Source organism: Chiloscyllium plagiosum, unplaced genomic scaffold (genome assembly GCF_037043375.1).
Source record: "Chiloscyllium plagiosum isolate Xiang-an unplaced genomic scaffold, Cpla_swu_hap1 HiC_scaffold_17, whole genome shotgun sequence".
Classification (NCBI taxonomy): Eukaryota; Metazoa; Chordata; class Chondrichthyes; order Orectolobiformes; family Hemiscylliidae; genus Chiloscyllium; species Chiloscyllium plagiosum.
The window spans coordinates 59,495,623-59,509,601 of NW_028270155.1; the positions used below are offsets into that span (position 1 = coordinate 59,495,623).

The window sequence follows — 13,979 nt, forward strand, 5'->3', positions numbered from 1 at the left end:
AATCATTTCCTACCTCATATGTCTCCATCACAGGGTTGGTAATGTTAAAATAGCGAAGTCCTTTCTTGTGAAGTAGGGCTGTTATGTAAAATTCAATATCTGGTCAAAGGAAAAAAATAAAAGTTCTATTTATTAACCTTTCTGAGTTTGGTTTTAGCCCACATACAACAAGCAAACTACACTCAAGTTAGTTAACTTTGTGTATTCAGATCACAGATGATTCAAGTTAAAACTACAGCTACTCTGCTCCCTGTCCCACAAGCAGCAGCACCAATGCGGCTACCATTGAGCAAGAAAAGGCAGGCAGTAATGTGAGTTCAATGCAAAAATATATTGTTGTCACATTCCCAAACTAATAGAGAGGATAGAGCACCTTAAAGCAAGGAAGTCTAACAGACTCACCAGCAACAAACAGCATAGGCTGATGGGAGTGAGAGGGGGGAGATTTCACTCCCCAATAAAAGAGAGTAAACAATACAAAGAACGGAATATTCAGGAACTGATGCCCCGTCTTTACTAGGTTAGTACTTTTGCCTCACAGTACCAGAGACCCGGGTTGAGTTCCCACCTCAGACAACTGTCTGTGTGGAGTTTGCACATTCTTCCTGTGTCTCTGGGTGCTCTGGATTCCTCCCACACTCCAAAAATGTGCAGGTTAGGTGAATTGGCCATGCTAAATTGCCCTTAGTGTTAGGTGAAGGGGTAAATGTAGGGGGATAGGTCTGGGTGGGTTGCTCTTCAGAGGGTCAGTGTGGACTTGTTGGGCCGAATGGCATGTTTCCACGCTGTAAGTAATCTAATTTAATCTAATCTAATCTAGTAGATATCAATCAAGGCTGTGGTGGCAAGTGCTCCTGCTAATGTCAGAGCTACTGTGAAAAAGAAAATAATAACAAAATAGTTGATTTTGATTTTACTGGCTCACATATGGAATCTGCTACCTGTGGAACCAGACTTAGAAGGTTAAGGAAATAATATAAAAATATGAACATTTTAGGTGCCCAACCAGGAAAGCTATACAATGTCCAGGTCAGAGACTGAAATTCTTCTTAATGTTATACTTATACACAGCAAAGCCTAAATCATAATGGCTGGTTGCAATGTTTACAAAACTAAACTGTGCATTTGGGATAATGAGCTGAAGTGTCACTATCCATCCCATTTGAAATGTGGTCAGTATGCATTCATTGAGGGAGGTTGGTATTGTTACTGGAGTCGTAATCCAGAGGCACAGGCTAATGCTCAATGACACGGGTTTGCATCACAACTTGACAGATGGTGGCATCTAAAATAAATTTAATAAAATCCAAAATTGGAAAACACTAATCTAATGAACCCATCTGGTCCATTACCTAGTCTGGCCAAATGTGACTCTAGACCCAAAGAAATGTGGCTCAAAGCTACCCTCTGAAATGGCCTCAAGAGCTAATCAACTCAAGTGTTGTTAGGGATGGGCAACAAATGTAATACTTACAGTCTACGTAAGAATAAAACAAATCCCAAATAGTCAACTAATACACCCCATTGGAAATGGGGAGAGACGGTGACTTGCTATACACAATAATTATGTAGAAGTAAGATCTATGCTGCAGTTAACATTTTCTGTTCAGATTCCCACAGACATACTTACATGAGATTATCTTTTCTAATCCTCCCGCTGCGAAAAATGCCTCCAAGTAACATTTAACTTTGCTCTCATCCTGAAATAACAAATTTCTCCAGTCTGAAACATTCTCATTCCTTAAAATCACACAAATGAACCTCGCTTAAAACTTGGGATAACATTCAATTTTAAATTGACAAATTAAAATAAACCCAGGAACATGCTGAAGGATTGGTTTACTCTCCAGGTGAGTGGACACAGAAGGATAGAGCATGGGTTGTGGAAATGCAATTGTTGGGTGCGTGCACCCTTGGAGATACCAGTTAGTTTAAATCAGATACATTTAGATCCAGTTTCCTGTCTCTACAGTGTAGCTGGTTTCCCAAACTTGGAGTCTCTAAAACTGTATTGATTCCAGTTAATGGACAGCAACCTTTGTGCCTCCTCCCAGTTGCTGTCCGAGTCCTCAAGTGGGAACTGGTTCAGATTGGCTGGTCAGATTCAAACCAAGGAGCTAACAAACAGCATGGTCAAATACTGCAGTACAAAAAGTGGTCATTCTGACCTTTGTAGCAGAGTTGGCTCTCTGCTATCTGCCTCATTCCATTCCCTCTCCTTTTCACCAAAGGTTTCAAATTCCCTTTAAAAAATTACTAAGGGTTCTGCTTTTTCCAATATTTCCAACAGGATGTTCTATAATTGCTGTCTGTACAAAAACATTCCTCCTAAAGCCTCTCTTTACTCTATTGCTGATATTCAAAATTCATTCTCAGCAATTTGTTGTTGCTAACAAGACTGGTATTTATTAGCTATGGTCACTTATCCTTGAGAAGATAGTGGTGGGCTCTCTTCAGCCATGTTTTGAAGTGGCTGAACTCTAGATTTAACAAGTGAAGCGTAAATGAACTGTTTAGGAATTGACCAGTGGAACTGTGGTTATCCACATTAACCTTATGAAGCACAATATTGAATTTAGACAGGGGACAGAATGACAAGCAGCTTAGTTTTCCTCACGTGAAAACAAACATACCTGAACAAATTTAAGAGAAGGTACTTCCTTTTGGCTGTTTTACATAAAAAACCACATTACCCATCAGTAAGTGTTAGGCAGCAAGTACTTACAAATACAGACATATCAGAGCAAAAATGTCATTGGGACATGACGGAGTAACAAAGATGCTCTTATGTTTACAAATCAAGAGAAATAAAAGGTCACTGAATATTATGTCAATGAGCTTCATCTCTTTGAAGTTACAGTCAATTTATGAAACATTGTGAACTTGCTGAAAGATGTAAAGATTCTATGTGTACTTACCAGCGCGATTGCAGGATTACTCCTTACGACTTTGATGGACCAGCTATTGAAAGATGCACCATTCAACGGGTTAATAAATCTAAGTAGTAAAATGGACAATGTTGGAAATAACTGTACTTTGGTGAATGAAATACTCACTGATGGGAAGAGGGCCGCAGATGGATTTTGCTGTCTGCGTAAGATGTATGGACAATAGTTTCAGAATCCTAAGGATTAGAACAGAAAGCTCTGAAGTAACAATTAATCAGTGATGTCTTTCAATTGGAACCACAAGACAAATTTTAACTACTATCAAGCAAGAGATCTGCATTTACATTCTCTACATTAACACCAGAGCGTGTTCCATTGTCTGCCTGTTATGGCTGCACTGTGGACCTTTCCATCACAAAGAAAAATCCAAGTCAGAATGTTAAACAACAGTCATGAGCTGGATGACTAACCAACTCAGAATTAATCTCTGGAGATACTTCAGTGAGATATGAATAGAATAGCAGGTTATGTTGTTCTACAAAAGTAGTTGCTGTCTTGTGGAGAGTTGTTCTACTAACCTCAGTCACCAGTACAAAATTAGAACGTTCACCCACTGACTCATTAAAGGCTTTCATGCAAATCCCAAATGCAAAATATTCGGCAGCAATCGAAATTGAAACAGCCTAAATGCATATCTGCAAGGTTAATAATCAAACGCTGATTCCAGGGTATCTCACCTTGTGAACTTTGCTTATTAGAATCTAGAATGGCTACCCGATGCTTTAATTAAATATCCCAGTGTATATGAACCCTGTGATCAACAATGTGTGGTACAGCAATCTTACATTCATGAAAATAAGAATTAATACAACAAGGAAGTTATCCCGTGCATTCTCAAAAGAAAATAATTTGAGTGGGAAGGATACGGATTGGTGTTAGAGAAAACGTTTTCACACAGTGAGTAGTTAGAATGTCGAATGTACTGCCTGGAAATGTGGTGGACACAGGTCCAATTGAGGCATTCAGTAGGGGCATTGGATGGTTACTTGGGTAGAAATAGTGCCCAGAGATATAGTGAAAATGCAGGAGATTGGCACTGGGTACTAGAAACTGGTGTAGGTATAAGAGGGCTGAGTGGCCTCCATTTGCACTGCAACAATTATGAGTCTGTGACTGCTTTCATTGTGAAATATGTGTCCATACATTTACCTTTAAGATAAAAAGCTGTTGCAATTTTTCACTGTGGTGTTCAGAATTGGTGACTTTTTTGGCCCAGATATTAACCTGAAAGTAACGGGAATGTAAACATTCAGGGACAGGGACAATTGTGTACGGTTACTGTTTCTGGATGGCTATTGAGGCTGGAGCAAGTTAGCACACATAGGCCCCAACGAACATGAGCTTTGACAGTGCCAGGTTAATCTACAGCAGACAGCAGCACGATCAACATTTGAATTGCAAATAACCACAACAGGAAGGAGATAGGAAACATTGTGAGTGACACACAAAACAACATGATTATGCACTTTTACTTAGAGACATAAAGTTGTACAGCATAGAAACTCAGTCCATCACATCCATGATATTCTAAATTAATCTAGTCCAGTTTGCCAGCATTTGATCCATATCCCTCTAAACCCTTCCTTTTCATGTACCCATCCACATGCCTTTTAAATGTTGTAATTGTACCAGCCTCCACTATCTCCTCTGGCAGCTCATTCCATACACGCACCACCCTTTGCGTGAAAATGTCACCCCTTAGGTTCTTTTTAAATCTTTCCCCTTTAACTCTGAACCCATGCCCTCCAGTTTTGGACTCCCCCACCCTCGGGAAAAGACCTTGGCTATTTACCCTATCCATGCCCTCATGATTTTATAAATCTCTGTAAGGTCACCCCTCAGCCTCCGATGCTCCAGGGAAAACAGCCCCAGCCTATTCAGCCTCTCCCTGTAGCTCAAATCCTCCAACCCTGGCAACATCACTGTAAATCTTTTCTTCTCTCAGAAGAGAATAATAAATCCAGCTGAGCAGGTGAGATGGTGTCATGAATACAGTTCTGTCAGGGTGGTTCTGGGAGCATGGATAACAAAGGACCCACAAGTGAATTCTCTTCATGATTTTTACTTTACGTACTAATCCTATAGTATAGTTCCAATTAACCTAGCTTCAATGGAAGTAATGCATTTCTTTCCAAAATTTGAACTGCCTTTCCCAGCCACATTCAGAACCACTGAGACCAGCACAGTCACACCTCCATTATGGAGTCGAACTATGGCATCAGGCATGTTGTAGGTCATCATATCTATTTGGGGATGTGTTTTCCCGCAAGGTCATGCAGTGTTCAGCTCATTACTTGTGCATGTAAGTTGGAGCATGAGTGGAAGGGTGAATTTTATGAGGTAGGCAGACAGGATGTTTCAGAATGCTCCCCTTGTTAGAAGCTTCCAGGGTCAAAGGTCTAGGTGCCATATTTCAAGGCCACCCGGACAGCCCTTCACTCACTGCAAGTTTGCATTATCCCTCAGGGAGGTCTGTTTCCCCAGGGCAGCAGCAGGATGTCCTTGTATCAGTACCGGACAATCTGGAACATGGTCGCAAACCAGGTCACTGCTGTGGGTCCAGTGTAGGAAGAGGACGGGTGATCTCCTATACTCCATGCCATTTACTTAATGCAAACTGGCACTGCCAGAGGCATCATTCTGTCTAACTGCGCCGTGTATAGGCATGTCCTGATCATTTTGAACCCGAGAACAATGTGGAGTGGATGCACTGAATACCTGACAGCCACATCATGCAATCAGTTCAGTTGCATAATGGTGCTGTAGCGAATAAGTTATTACTGGTGCATCAGGCTATGCATGTTCATCAATGGCTCACGCACCATTGCCATCACAATCAATTCTGCTGTTTCTTTACCTGCAGGACAAGATTATCCTCAACAGCAGGCAGCACTCCCACAATAACAGCAGGGTACTGGGCAGTCACATCCTCAGCCCTCTTACAGAGTGGGCCACAGAGATGGCACAGGGAAGGCTGTGACCATGAATGAAAGAGACAAGCCACCCACAGGAAGCCAGCGAACAGCTGGACTGCTGTTTTCAGCTTTGCAGTGTCAGACATTGGTCCACACAAGGACCTGTGCACATTCAGCAGCCCATTCTCTCTTTTCTCCACAACAGGTATTAACGGCAAACAGAAGAGGAGGAGACAGAAACCACCAAAGGTCTCTCCATCGTCTACCAGAAAATGGTGTCTCTGACAGCTCAGAGGTTGCACTAACACAGAGTTCAGCTGCAGCCACTACCAGCATAAAGGCTGTCACCCAGTGGGTCCACTGTCTACAATAGCCTCAGGCCCTCAGCCTGGTGAGCACATCACCTACATGGGTCCACTGCTGGCAAAGGATACAATGCTCCAGGAGACTGCTGGAGACCTGGTGCCTGCTGGGTCCCATACAGATGACGTGCCTCTGTTACTCTGCCAGAATGAGAGGTTTCATAGGCAGGTCAAAGCAGAGGAACATAGGTATTTGTACAAATTAGTCATGTCAGGGAACATCCCAGAAATAGTTGTCAATGAGAAATCGGAAGGGAGGAAGGAAATCACAGAAATTACAACCACAGAGAAGTAGTATTTAACAAAACGTTGGAGCGGTGAGCCCAATAGATCCTGACAGATCTCACAGTGCCATGGAGTCGTACAGCACAGAAATAGATCCAACAGTCCGTGTGAACCATAATCCCAAACTAAACTAGTCCAACCTCCCATTTTTCTCCAAACCTTCCTTAGTCATGAACATATCCAAATGTCTTTTATACATTAGGAGATTTGGCAGAAAAATCACGGATTGCTACATATTTACTACAAATAAATCATGTAGATTGACAGTTGCTTGTTGAACTCAAAAAATTGTGACATTTTGAATCTTGAACAGATTAAGACTCTTTACAACATTCTATTCGACTGTAACAATGTCAGGAACCAACATCCTGCTAAGGCCAGCATTTTACACTGACTAATAAGGAGATTAATGCTCAATTATATATATATATATATATATATATACATATGTGTGTGTGTGTGTGTGTGTGTGGGGCGGGGGAGGGGAGTGACACTGAGGTATTTAGGCATTGAGCCTTATCCCACCAATGTCATCCTAGAATCTGAAAAGAAGTAGATAGTGAAACAGATGAGGCATTGATTTTTCAAAAAAATATTCACTAGATTTTGGGAATTTGACATTAGATTGGAAAGTAACTAACGTAACTCCCTTACCAAAAAACAGAGGGAGACAGAAAGCAGGAAATGATTGACCAATTAGCTGAATATCTACCATATGGAAAATGTTAGAAGCTATTATTAAAGAGATAATAACAGGGCACTTAGATAAATTGAAGGCAATCGGACAGAGTCAAACGGTTTTGTGAAAGGAAAAAAGTGTTTAACAAATTTATTGGAGTTCTCTGAAGAAGTATTATGTGCTGTGGATAAAGGAGATCCAGTGAATGTAGTGCATTTAGATATCCAGAAGGCATTTGATAAAGGTTATTGTGGGAAATAAAAGCTCTGTATCTCTCCCTAGTGATGCTGCTAGATCATTGCTGAGTTTTCCAGAAAACAGGAAATAGAAAACAGAACAGGGCTAGGCTTGTATCTGTCGGAATTTAAAGAATAAGAGAGAACTTGACTGAAATATTTATCTCTGCCAACCCCATGCATGTCTACACTGACTTTCTGAGTTTTGTCCAGCTCCCAATGCCTATCCTAACCCTCTACTCCCATCTTGAGGTAACCAGTATCACCTTCCCTGACAACGCCCTCGCACTCACCCTGAAGAACACCATACCATTCCCCACCTCCACCCAAACATATCCCCCATGATTGTCAACATACCTTCTGCAACTCAATACCACCAGACACATCCCCTGCTTCCTGCAGCAATGACCATAGCCTGGGCACCCAGCTTCCTGTAACTCTCCTCTTTCCAGAATAGGACAAAACAATGCTGCAATGTCCATTCTTCCATCATTAAATGGACAGTGCCCAAAGACTACCCTAGTCTTCCCCCTCTGGCTCTCTCCTGCTCCTGAGTCATTTCCCCTCCATCCTGCCCTGCAAAGATCCTCACCCTCACCCACCTGCACCACTTGGAATGACCTTGGAGACCTTTGACTATAGCTCAAAGCATCCATCACTTCAAGGAATAAAGCAGCAAGTACTAACCCCAAGGTCAGGAAGAAGTGAAAACCACAAGGAACATGCCTCCTTTTTGCAGTTCAGAGTCTAAAGAAGCAGATTTCTCGATTATTTGGAAGTTAGTTTGGAGCAAGTCGCTAATAATGGCAAGGTTTGCTTTTAATGAGATGCAAATGCTTGCAGCTCGGCTTCCCCAACTCTGACAGTTAGAAAGGTTGATTTGCCTTCTGTTTTTATTACAGAAGTAGAGAGGTTATGCTTCAGTTCGATACAGTGTTGGTGAGATAACATCTGGTATACCGTGCATAGTATTGGTCTCCCTATTTCAGGAAAGATGCAAACATCTTGGATGCAATTCGGAGAAGGTTTATTAGACTAACACCTTGAATGGGGAGGCTTTCTTATGAATTAAGACTGGAAAAGTGCAAGTAACATTTGCACAACAATGCCAGGTAATCACCATCTCCAACAAAACAGACTATAACCAGCACCCCTTGAAATTCAATGGCATCATCATCACTGAATCCCCCACTATCAAAATCCTGGGGTTACCACTGACCAGAAACGGAACTGCACCATGTAAGTAGTGTAGTTGTCCCGACCTCTGAGCCAGAAGGCCTGCATTCAAGTCCCACTGGCTCCAGAAGTATGTAATAATATCTCTGAACAAGTTGATTAGAAAATATTGATTACAAGAACCATGGCTATGAGAGCAGGTCAGGCACTAAGAATTTTGCAGTGATTAATTGTCGTCTTGACTCCCCAAAGCCTGTCCACCATCCACAAGGCACAAGGCAGGAGAGTGACGGAATACTCCCCACTTGTCTAGATGAGTGCAGCCCCAACAACACTCAAGAAGCTTGACACCATCCAGGACAAAGCAGCCCGCTTGATTGGCACCACATCCACAAGGATCCACTCCCACCATCACCACCAACACTCATTAGCAGCTGTGTGTACTTTCTGTAAGGCATCTTGTAGATAATCAAGATCCTGAGACAGCACCTCCCAAACCCACAACCAACTCAAACGACAAGGGCAGCAGATACATGGGAACACCACCACCTGCAAGTTCCCCTCCAAGCAGCTCACCATCCTGACTTGGAAACACATCGCTGTTCCAACATGTCACTCTGTCCAGACCCTGGAATTCCCTCCCTAACATCATTGTGGGTCTACCTACAGCACATAGACTGCAGTAGTTCAAGAAGACAGCTCACCATAACCTTCTCAAGGGCAACTAGGGACAGGTAATAGATGCTGGCCCAGTCAATAAAATCCACATTTGATAAAGGTTATTGTGGGAAATAAAAGCTCTGTATCTCTCCCTAGTGATGCTGCTAGATCATTGCTGAGTTTTCCAGAAAACAGGAAATAGAAAACAGAACAGGGCTAGGCTTGAATCTGTCAGAATTTAAAGAATAAGAGAGAACTTGACTGAAATATTTATCTCTGCCAACCCAATGCATGTCTACACTGACTTTCTGAGTTTTGTCCAGCTCCTAATGCCTATCCTAATCCTCTATTCCCATCTTGAGGTGACCAGTATCACCTTCCCTGACAACCCTCTCACACTCACCCTGAAGAATACCATACCATTCCCCACCTCCACCCAAACATATCCAACTCCCCCATGATTGTCAACATACCTTGTGCAACTCAATACCACCAGACACATCCCCTGCTTCCTGCAGCAATGACCATAGCCTGGGCACCCAGCTTCCTGTAACTCTCCTCTTTCCAGGATAAGACAAACAATGCTGCAATGTCCACTCTTCCATCATTAAATGGACAGTGCCCAAAGACTACCCTAGTCTTCTCCATCTGGCTCTCTCCTGCTCCTGAGTCATTTCCCCTCCATCCTGCCCTGCAAAGATCCTCACCCTCACCCACCTGCACCACTTGGAATGACCTTGGAGACCTTAGACTGTAGCTCAAAGCATCCATCACTTCAAGGAACAAAGCAGCAAGTACTAACCCCAAGGTCAGGAAGAAGTGAAATCCACAAGGAACATGCCTCCTTTTTTCAGTTCAGAGTCTAAAGAAGCAGATTTCTCGATTATTTGGAAGTTAGTTTGGAGCAAGTCGCTAATAATGGCAAGGTTTGCTTTTAATGAGATGCAAATGCTTGCAGCTCGGCTTCCCCAACTCTGACAGTTAGAAAGGTTGATTTGCCTTTTAAGACTGAGGAAATTAATCACAGAGTTTATCCCATCAGCAAGGACCAGAATGGTTGACTCTATCCCATTCTTCATCCACCCACCATTCTTCCCACTTCCCTTCACCAGGACTGGTTGAGAACTAAGGCACTAACTCCAGCTAGCTTCCATCACCAGGTTTAATCAACTCTGCTTCAATAAAAGCATGTCAGAAACAATTTTTATCCAAATCTATGTAAAGAAATCTTCATAATTTCCTCTATCATTTTTGTGATTATCTCAAATCGGTGTGCTCATGACTATCTCATTGAATAGTGGAAACCACTTTGTCTCATTCTTTGTTCGATCCCTTTAAACATCTCCTTTAGGAATGGGCAGCCAGCCACACCCAAATCCCATGAGTGAATAAAGAACAAAAAAAAAGCATTGCCTCATTCTCCTCTTCTGAGCTATTCAACCCACCTCATTTTACACTTGTTACATTCTCAACTAAATTATGTAAATAAAACATTTAAAAAACACCCAATCCTAAGAACTCATGGCCACAGAGTCATAGAGATGTACAGCAAGGAAACAGATCCTTCAGTCCAACACATCCATGCTGACCAGGTCTAGTCCCATATGCCAGCATTTGGCCTATATCCCTCTAAACCCTTCCTATTCATATACCCATCCAGATGCCTTTTAAATGTTGCAATTGTACCAGCCTCCACCACATCCTCTGGCAGCTCATTCCATACACGCACCACCTTAAGCATGAAAACGTTGCCCCTTACGTCCCTTTTATATCTTTCCCATTCTCACCCTAAATCTAAGTCCTCTGGTTCAGACTCCCCCAACCCAAGGAAAAGTCTATTTATCCTATCCATGCCCCTCATGATGTTATAAACATCTATAAGGTCACCCCTCAGTCTTCAACGCTCCAGGGAAAACAGCCCCAGCCTGTTCAGCCTCTCCCTATAGCTCAAATCCTGCAACCCTGGCAACATGCTTGTAAATCTTTTCTCAACCCTCCCAAGTTTTACAACATCCTTCTGATAGGAAGGAGACCAGAATTGCACGCAATATTCCAAAAGTGGCCTAACCAATGTCCTGTACAGCCACAACACAACCTCCCAATTCCTATACACAATGCTCTGACCAATAAAGAAAAGCATACCAAACGCCTTCTTCACTGTCCTATCTACCTGCGACTCTACTTTCAAGGAGCTATGAACCTGCTCTCCAAGGTCTCTGTTCAGCAACACTCCCCAGGACCTTACCATTAAGTGTATATGTTCTGCCTTGATTTGCCTTTCCAAAATGCAGCACCTCACATTTATCTAAGTTAAACGCCATCTGACACTCCTCAGCCCATTGGCCCACTCTTACATCTGACCTTCGCTGATTCAAGGAAGAAAGCTTTAACTTGTTATGACTGCTAGACTTTAAGAGGTAGTTATGCTTTAAAATGCCTTTTTAAAATTTGCGTTAAAACAGAAAATCCTGGAATGGGAATTGTGCGAAGGTGCACTGAGCTGTACCCAGTCACAGATAATGTGATCAGGTTGTCATGACATTCCCTTGCCAAGTTCTACAGAAAGTCAGTTGTGAGCTTTAACAACATCTGGAGAGATAGGAGGAGACAGCTTTCCCTGCTGCTTGCAGACTCTCAGAGACAGTCAGACGAAGGTGCACAGTATGTGCTGCTACACCTGACTGAAGGACTGCTTTTGGTTATTCACGCAGAGGAGAACAGAGGAAGAAGGAACCCCTGATTAAAAGAACAAAACTTGTTGTGAAGAATTAAAGACCAAGGAGGTATCATTAGATGCCTTGCTGTTGGAAGCAGAAGTTTCAATAAAGGGAACTTTGTTAAAAAGGAAGATTCAGCCCAGATGGGGCAAGTAGAAGGCAGCTTGCTGAATTTCAGCAAGACATTTGCGACTTCAAATTCATGGATACTAATATCTTTTTTGTAATAGATGACCTAAAACTATACAAGTTATTCCAACTGAGGCCTAATTATAATCTAGCATGTAGCCTCTTGCTTTTGAATAAAATGGATCTATATACAAAAATTACTGATTGTTTTCCATTTCCAATATACTGCTAATAAAGAAAGAATTACATTTACATAGCACCTTTTACAATGCCAAGATTTCTGAAAGTGCTGTACAGACAATCCATGTTTTTTTTTTAATTTTTGTCATCATTATAATTAGGAAAAGGTATTCAGTTAAAGTATCATAAAAGTATCTCTAATTTCCAATCCAATCAAACTCTTATCACATAAAGCATATTATTTACCCACAGTTTTATTTCCACAATCTACTCATTCACTTTTTTTCTGCAATGAACTGAACCTGTTGCTTTTCTACACCACTATTCTACCTTCGTATCATCAAGATGGTGGAAGAGTGTGAGGGGCACTGGACCTGGGGTTTGTCAGCTCCTGTCGGCTTTTTTTTTTCCCTTTTTTCTCCTGCTCTTTTCTATTTGTTATTTTACTTTTCTTCAGTTTCTTTCCTCTTAAACCTGGAGAGTGGTGGGTGAAGGAGGAGGCCTCTGGTGGCAGCAAAGCTGGCACGAGCCGGACACGGCTCCACCCCATCCTGGGGTCTCCTGGAGAGCGAGCGACAGATCCCAAGCTGACTCCCCTTGATTCAGACAGATAGGCTAGGCTGAGGCTTGAGGTCTGCAGCTAGGCCCGGGCACCTGAAGGAGGTGAAAAGGCAGTCTCCCTATGTGGCGGTCTTCTCTCAACATATGGTCTTGTCCCTATGTGGAGGTCTTCTTCGTCTTTGGCTCCTGGTATTCTCGCAGCTGGACACTTGGTCTCATCTAGGATGGTGGTTTTGGCTCAGCATAGCGGTTTTCTTTGGCAGAGGTTTTCAGTCTAGTATTCAGGGTATTCCATCGTTCCTTAATTGGCTTTCCCCGAGCCCAGAAGGCTTGTATGACTTCTGTCATTGATGTAGGCACCATTTTGAGGCAACTTATAAAACATTTTCATTGTATTTTCATGTCAAAGCATGTGTTACACTAAATTTCAATTCTATTTTGTTTATCTTCAGTTTGTCAGCCCTCCCTGTGATTTGCATTAATGAAGCTGTTTCTTGGACATCATTGAACTAACCATTTCCAAATACAGTGCCATGTATGAGTCTTCACTGCTGGACAACACGTCAACTTGCAGGGATACAGAGGCCTGGAGAATGGTGCCGACAGGCTTGAAGAGAGCGGAAGGTGGTCTTAGGGACCCAAGTGTTATCATCAGGTTATGCATAGGAATGCCAGGGACCATCTGTAAAACAGCACAGAAAACATTCTGACTTGAGGCAAGACTGACAGCTTTAATCCTCTTATTCATCAGAAAAAAAAGTTGAGTTTATAGAGGCTGTACTAACAAGAAATAATATTTGCAACAAAGTACAGTGCTGGCCAGAGAAATGTGCAAGTTCCCACAAGGGATGCACACATGGGTCCAATTTCCATCAGGATTGTTTATGGATTTTTTTCTGAGGTGGAGGGGTAAGTCTGATTTTGTGAACTCTGATTTCTCTCCACAGATGCTGCCAGACCTGCTGAGTGTTTTCAGCAATTTCTGTTTCTATTTTTTGTCCTCTTGATTACAATTTGATAGTGATCAGACCAAGAATCCCACCATCAGACTCCCACTCAGATGGGGAAGGTTAAATAAACCCTTCATCAGATCACTTGTAATGTTGTTGTTAGAGGGAATATGGATCCTTG

The 13,979-nt window shown here is 42.3% G+C and overlaps 1 protein-coding gene across 1 annotated transcript in view; it reads right to left on the reverse strand.

Annotated features, from left to right (window-relative positions):
* The window catches only part of cetp (cholesteryl ester transfer protein, plasma), a 58,577-nt gene that overhangs the window by 375 nt on the left and 44,223 nt on the right, over nucleotides 1-13,979 (reverse strand). Inside the window, exons 11-15 of the mRNA XM_043707160.2 lie at nucleotides 13,363-13,530; nucleotides 3,057-3,124; nucleotides 2,919-2,961; nucleotides 1,631-1,700; nucleotides 14-99 (exon numbers count right to left, since the gene is read on the reverse strand). Of these exons, the coding sequence (XP_043563095.2) occupies nucleotides 14-99; nucleotides 1,631-1,700; nucleotides 2,919-2,961; nucleotides 3,057-3,124; nucleotides 13,363-13,530 (435 nt within the window). The remainder of the gene's footprint in view (nucleotides 1-13; nucleotides 100-1,630; nucleotides 1,701-2,918; nucleotides 2,962-3,056; nucleotides 3,125-13,362; nucleotides 13,531-13,979) is intronic.